Raw genomic sequence first — 7,665 nt, forward strand, 5'->3', positions numbered from 1 at the left:
GATGAAAGTAGCAATATTTTGAGAATAAAATTGAAATTACGAGAATAAAGTTGTAGCATAATGAGATTAAAAAAGTAATAATTTGAGAATAAAATCAGATTACTAGATTAAAGTCGTTGCATTATGAGATTAAAGAAGCAATTTTTAAGAATAAAATTAAAATGAGGAGATTAAAGTCATAGCAAAATTTGATTCAAGTAGCAATATTTTGAGAATAAAGTCAAAATTGCAAGAATAAATATGTAGCATTATTATACATATGAAGTAATGTTGTGATGTATTTTTATCTAAATATTTATACTTTATTCACACAGTATTACGTCTTTTAATCTCCTAATCTTACGACTTTATTCTCAAAACTTTACAACTTTATTCCCAAAATCTTTGGAGTTTTTATTTTAAAGTGGCACTAAAATGCTCTGGTACCAAAGAACGTTCTCTTTCCCCAAACTCTTGCTCAAAGCAGACGTGGGAACTGGATAACACTGAAGATGAGGAAGTTGATGAAGACTCGGAATCGTGATCAGGAGAATGTTCACTTTTCTACTCCCCCGCTCCGCTCGGAGTCCTGTGAAGGTCTGGATAAACTGAGCTGCCACGACAATGGTTCCTTCATTGGCTCCCAGGGCTCAGAGGAATCTGCCTCCAACTCTCTCAATGGTGACACTCCATCCCCCAAGAAGAGTAGCAGTGAGTATGACCTCAATGACCTGAGACAGTCACCCGTTGCACATTCCAGCCAGGAACATTCAGAAACAAGCCATCCAGTGGGCTGCAAGCCCTTTGCCCCAAACCCAACATCCCAAGGTCAGGCAAAGTATAGCAAAAAGGTCAAGGAACTGTCAAGGAATAGTGATTCAAAGGATAGCCGCGATAGTTGTAACACGCCCCACGCATCACCTCTATTGTTAAACAAAATCGTCAACTTCTGCTCTCCAGACCTTAGAAAAGTTCGCTACAGGGCACTTAAAGAGGAGATCAGTGCCTCGAAATAAAATGTTATGCAGATATCTGGACATTTGATGTGTTTTCTCATGCATGTGAAGTATGTGGATGTTGTATGTGTGCATGCTGGAGTTTCTTCCTGATTCCTTAAATAATCCATTCTCTTCCATGGTCTTCCACCCTTTTCCACACTGTTCAAAGACACTTTTTTGCTTACATCTTTTGGCTTTAATAGAATTTAAGCCTGTGAAATTTGTGAAAATAGACTTCATAATAATCATGGAAGGTTCTACAAAATGTAATACTTTCCTTTAAAAACTTTTTACACTACTGACCACAAGGGGAAATTATGACGGTGCTTTCAAGGCAGCATAGTATTGGTATTCCTCAGATATTCTGGTTAGTGTTTGTTCTAAACCTCTAACTCTAATACTAAGTATAACTCCTCTGCAATTACTTCACATCTACACTCAAAAAAATTATTTTAAGATTTAAGATTTATAAATTCATAAAAAAAATCCATCAAATTTAATTGAGTAATCTTTAATCAAATTAAATAAAAAAACTAAATATTTAATTTAGTTAATCATTACACAATTCAGTTTAATGGAATTTTGTTATGAAATTTAAATGCGTCATTCTAAAAAAAAGTGTATTATGTGCTATCTATTTTTGTAAACTTTATACTCACATTTTAATTCATATAATTGCATAATGAATTGTGAAAGATCTTTTCATTCTTGCATTTTTTTAATACCATTTTTAAATATTACTTTTACGCTGCAAAGGAGGAACAGAAGCCACTTTGTGTGTCACGAGAAAGTGATTCTGGTGCGGCATTTAAAGGTGGACTCAGTATTTTTTTCCTCATTAAAAATGTTGAACTCCTAAAGACATGAACTGTAATTTTTCAATATAATAAAGACTCAGTCATATCAGTAACCTTATAAAAGCTGTTTTATTCTACATGGAGAGGGTCCTCACATGGGGGCTGCCATGTTAGAATCACATGACCAGCCGAATATTACTCGATTAATCTCAGTAACCGTCCTGTTATTTGACACTTTCACTCATTGATTAAAGTAATCATGGCTGACTATGAATACTACATTTCTACAATGACATCTGAAACTGAAAACTATTGATTTTAAATGATGCTACATCCAAGCCGCTAAGTGTCAGTGTAAGTCCAAGATGACACAAAGACAAAAGTTACTGAGTGCACCTTTAATTTCGACTGAACCAAAACCTGAACCTTACCTTAGCTGAATTTACTGCCCTGCAAGCACTTTTATTTCCTTCACAAAATGCTAATCTAGTTTTCATATTTTTCTTCCCTCTTTTCCTGTCTTCATGTTTTCCATTGTGGTGGTCAAGTCAACGCTCTGAAAATGTTTCATGTTAAACGTTCCAAACCAAAGGAGAAAGAAAAAGTCAAGTCTCTCTTTCGTCGATCTCTGTGTAAGACCTCACCTGTCTTTCCTGTTATGCCTGTGACTTTCATTGTCTCTCATTTGTTTTCATGGTTGATAAAAGATTTGCTCCAATTATCTTTGCATCAGCCATAGCATTGCTTTTAAATATGAACCAAATTACTCGTAGCATTTCACACCCAAGTCAACATTCATCCTTAGCTATCTTGAAATCTTCAGAAAAAGAGAGAGAAGGAGAGATCTCATCACTTGTCATCTTCATCTCTTGTCATGTTCCATCTCAGCCATGTTTGACCTGCTCCAGTCAGAGGGATGTTTGGATGGTGATTCTGGGCAGCTGAAGGAACAAGCAGGAGAGAAAATAATGCACCACTCCATGGCCATGTCAAAAAAACACTCCACATCATCATCATTACTTCATTACTCTTCCATTAGTAGTCATAATACTATTCTTAATCAAGGTACTAAGTCAAAACTGTACATATCACATAGACGTCACATTGAAATTGGCAGTTCCTCTGTCATTTGGATTTGCTGATTTACTGTTTTGCATATTGCAACTCAAATTAGTCTTCAAAAGTCATTGTCCAATGTAGAAAGGTATAGTTCACCCAAAAAACTAAACTTCTGTCATTATTTACTCACCCTCATTTCTTTCCAAACCTGTATGACTTTCTATCATCTGTGGAAAACAAAAGGAAACATTTTTAATGAATATTTTGGTCCGTCTTTTTTAAATACAATGGCAGTGGATAGCGACTCATCCCTTACAAAAACCGAGAGCTTTGGCAAATTTGCCGCAAATTCGCCACTCATTATTTTCACATGCAAATGAGCTTTGCGACAAGCTCTTCATTGTCGCCAAAGGTTTGCTGCAGGTTCACCACTACCGGTGAAGAGCTGCAAACTTCTGGAAAATATTTGCGGCGAATCGCTAGCTCATTTGCATGTGAAAATAATGAGTGGAAAATTTGCGCCAATTTTGTAAGAACTCTAGATTTTTTGTAAGGGGTTTTAAAGCTTAACAAAAGGACCCGAAGGTATCATAAAGTAGTCCATGCACCTTGTGCATCATATTCAGAATATTCTGAAGGCATACAGTAGGTTTCGGTGAAAAACAACCCAAAATGTCATTTCGCAGTGAAAATTGTGACGTCCATTGAGTGTTCATGAGCACTGAAAGAAGTTTGTACACAGTGGTTTGCATGTTCACGTGAGAACTTGTGTTGTGTTCATCATAAGAAAGTCATACAGGTTTAAAACAACATGAGGGTTTGTAAATTATGAAACAATTGTCATTTTTGCATGAACTATTCCTTTACAATGGATTATCCAGCATCTAATAGTGTGTTTACGCATTTGACCCTTCAGGTAAGAATTTACAAGAAGATACGATTCCACCAAATGGCACTGAAGAACAAAATCATGGTAAGAACTTTCTGAATTTCATTCCAAGACCCGCTCACTTCATGATTGCTAGACAGCACAAGCCTATTGCTAATAACACTGCAGCTAGCCTCATCTCTGGAAAATTGCATGACTGGTGGTGACATTTTTGCAAAATGAGATTATGTGATTCATGACGCGTATCAAGATAGTTTCGTGGTGAAATATCCATTTTGCTAAAAGCTAGTAACATTTTCTCCCAGACGATGCAAGTATATCTGGCTGCTTCAAGCAAGACGAAGAAATACCCACTACACACCTACTCCATGTGACCCCCTTGGATCACAAAATGATTCTATTGGCTGAAAGAGCCTTTAAAATCCAATGCAATTGTTGTAGGATACATTTCATCTTATTCATGTAAATATTACAAAGAATAACTTTTAAATGATTAGTCACATATTAAATCCATGATATAAAAAGTGAAATTGAACATTTCTCTGTTCTTTTTTTTCCAGTTAGCTTACAAGCTAACTGGTTAGCCAGTTAGCTTAGCATCTTCTTCTACTCTTCATTTTCATCATGTTTCTCCTCACTGTCACTATCTACTGATATGGAGGAATGATTGTATTCAAATAAAACTTTTGCGTTGCGGTATATTTAATAATTTTACAAACTTTTAATTTTTCAATCTTTGTGGTTAGGGTTCGGTTTAGGCGTAGGGAAAGGTGTAATAGTAGGGTTGCTATGGGACTCCAAATAAACACAACAAACACAGTGTATAAATGGGGGGGGCATAACTTGTAGTGGGCGGGCCTTTAAGTTGTCTTGCAGGACCCAAACAGACCCTTCTCAGTGGATGAGGTTTTTAAGATTAATTCTCTATTGAGTTTCAAATCAACAAAACTGACCTCCCTAAACTAAACCTTAAACCTAAACCTTACCTATAGACCTTATTCATAGCAGAGCCATCTTTGATTTTTGATGGGAATGACAACGAGGCTGTGAGGGATAGACTTCGAGGAATAGACTTCAATGGGCTGTACTGCAGTTTAAAGGGTTTTTGGATCGTTCTGCAGAAAAAACATTGAAAAAACATTTAGTTGACAAAAAACTCCAGACAACACAAGTTGTTGAAAATTAGATGTGATCCAGGAGCTCTTTACAGCTTTATACCATGCGTGCCATTGAAGAGATGGTAAGTCTATCCCTCACAGCCTCGTTGTCATTCCTATTAAAAATCAAAGATGGTGCTACTGTGAATAAGGTCTAGTGAAAAAAGCAGTTGCTGAAGCGATCACGACATTTTGTGGTGCTTCTATGATACTTTCCGCTCTCGTGTCAACTCGCATGCTCTTCAGGTCTCGTACCCTGGCCCTTTGAATCACAAGTGCAATGCTCTGTCAGTTGAGCTACGGTACAATTTGATCGCGCACAAACAAGCTTGTTAATGTAGTTGGTTTAATATATCGCTTTACAAGTCATACTCTTTAGTAAAAGTGTTTCGAAGTCATAAAATAGCATTGTGTGAGGAACATGGTGAAAAGTAAGTGTTTATAAACTGAAAAATCTACAGTTTTACTCATTTAAAACTGCAGTTTTAAAAATGTATGTAGGTATAGTAACATGACTCTAAGAGACTAGGTTGACTGCAACTGTAACAACTCTAATGCCAGTATCTTGATTCCTATACATTATTTTTTTTACTTTAACAGGATGTTACAGTCAGATGATGATTATTACTTATTATTTTCAGCAGGCTTGAATGGCAAATCGAGTCGTGCCCCCAGTGCAAGCAGTGGTGAGTTCAGTGTGAGCTTTGAGAATGAAGCCTGGTCCAGTGATAGCAGCCCCCATGTGGATCCACTCTCATCCAGACATCACACATCCAGTGACTCCTCATCGCCAGCCCAACCCAACCACGAGGAACCCAAACTGGGCTTCTGCTCTTCAGGGAGTGGGGTACGGAGATCCAGCAGTGGAAGATCCACTAGGGATCATTCAATCCAAAAGCTGGACAAAGCGAGCATTGGACTGTATAAAACTCAGAGTGTGCAAAGCACAGAGGCTGATCCTAAACTTGCTCTTGAGACACAAGGAAAGTCATCCTCTGTTTCAGGGTGTCTGAACTGCTTTGCCTCTCCAATGCAAAGCCCCAAACCAGGCCAGGCACTGGCCAGTTTACCCCGTGCCAGTTACGTTATCTCCACATCAGAGGGCAGCACCTGGCGTGCTAGTGTTCACAGCACTATGTCAGGGAAGTCTGTAGCATCTCAGTCCAGTAAGAATGGAGCAGAACCACAAATGACTCAACCTGAACCCAATGAAGAGGGTTTAAAAGGAAGCCCAGTCTTGGAAGAGGAAGAACACAAACCGGAAGACATTTTTGATTCAGCTTTCACCATAGATTCAGTCTTTACTAACACTATTTTCAGTGAGTCAAGTTAGAGTAATACCAATCAGACCAGGCTCTATGTAGACACCTATGTAGTCCTGCATTTCCATGCTGTCCAGACTGGTATATGCTGGTATTAGATGGTTTAAGCTGGTCTAGCAGATTCAGGCTGGACTTAACAACACTGGTGGAATTAATAATGCTTTGGTATTGGTCTTTTGGGTAATGCTAATTGCTAGTTATGTGAATGGTTGATGCATGAAGTCGTATGAACTGGAACGAATTTGCATCTTTTAGTATTGTGATGAATTCTCATGAGACTATGTTGGAAAAAACATCTTAAACCAGCCTAAGATGGTTTAGTTAGTTGGCCAGTTGAGCACCAGTTGGGCCAGACTGGGAGACCATCTTAAACCGGCTAACACCAGCAAAAAACCTTAGACTGTTTTAAGATGTTTTTTTCAGCCAGGAGAACACCGATATCCCATTCTGGAAACTAGCGTTCAAAATACAACGTGCTTAGTGATGGACCAGTCATGCCAGAATTATCAAAATGAAAGACAATTATATACAATGGAAACAGTAAAAATAAAGAGGTGAATTCAGAGATGGTGTAATCAATCAGGACGCCAATAAACACTTTATTGTTCTTGAATAATCTTTGAATATGTCTTGAATATGTTGATGATTCTGTACTAAAGATATTTGGAATGATATCATCAAGCTTCATTATTTTTCTCTTATCTCCCTTTATTTTCCATTATTTTTATATGTCAAAGCATCTTTGTTATTTTGTTTGCGTTTTATGTTTGTGTTAAATTATCCTTGTTGTGTTATATTAATTTGTGTGGAATTACATGCATGAAAGACAGAAAATTGCCAGTGGAAATGAAAACCAAGTGTCTTACCCCTATGTGCATGGAGCATCAAACTGCTGTTTCATTGTCCTAACTACTGTATATTACAGTCATATTTCCCTTTGCAGAAAGCAGAGTGTGATGGGTTTGTTCTGTTATTTTTATTTAAATGTAAATGCACATTGTATTTGTTAAACCCAGCAATAATCTGAGACTACCTGTGTATCGTCTGCTGTTATTTTGTTTTTAGCATTTTCCCTGTTCCCCATTGTAACATAATAATATATGCTAGTTTGTTTGCTTTTGCACTCAATATATATATGTCAATCATAATTTTATGATTTACGTATTTCAATTTCATAACAAAATTCCTTCAAATTGATTTGTGTAATTTTTAACAAAATTGTATTGATAAAACATATTTCATTTTTTTATTGTTTTGTTAAAGATTATTTAGTTAAATTTGATTGAATTTTATGAAATTGAAATGCATACATCTTAAAAAATATATTATTATTAGTGTGTTGTTGTATTTTGTGTTTATCGTACCTGCTTTTTACGAAGTATATGTCGCTCAAAATATAAAAAATAAAAGATTGCATGTTTTTTTTTTTTTTTATTAAATAAAAAAAAAGTTTCCATTTTCTTT

The 7,665-nt window shown here is 36.5% G+C and overlaps 1 protein-coding gene across 1 annotated transcript in view; it reads left to right on the top strand.

The window, feature by feature from the left end:
• LOC127446656 (girdin-like) overlaps positions 1 to 7,609 on the top strand; it is a 38,937-nt gene extending 31,328 nt beyond the window's left edge. The window contains exons 23-27 of the mRNA XM_051707765.1: positions 467 to 690; positions 2,323 to 2,406; positions 2,663 to 2,839; positions 3,750 to 3,806; positions 5,521 to 7,609. Coding sequence (XP_051563725.1) covers positions 467 to 690; positions 2,323 to 2,406; positions 2,663 to 2,839; positions 3,750 to 3,806; positions 5,521 to 6,212 — 1,234 coding nt within the window. The 3' untranslated portion in view covers positions 6,213 to 7,609. The remainder of the gene's footprint in view (positions 1 to 466; positions 691 to 2,322; positions 2,407 to 2,662; positions 2,840 to 3,749; positions 3,807 to 5,520) is intronic.
• Positions 7,610 to 7,665: the final 56 nt, after the last annotated feature.

Source organism: Myxocyprinus asiaticus, chromosome 9, assembly GCF_019703515.2.
Source record: "Myxocyprinus asiaticus isolate MX2 ecotype Aquarium Trade chromosome 9, UBuf_Myxa_2, whole genome shotgun sequence".
NCBI classification, from domain to species: Eukaryota; Metazoa; Chordata; class Actinopteri; order Cypriniformes; family Catostomidae; genus Myxocyprinus; species Myxocyprinus asiaticus.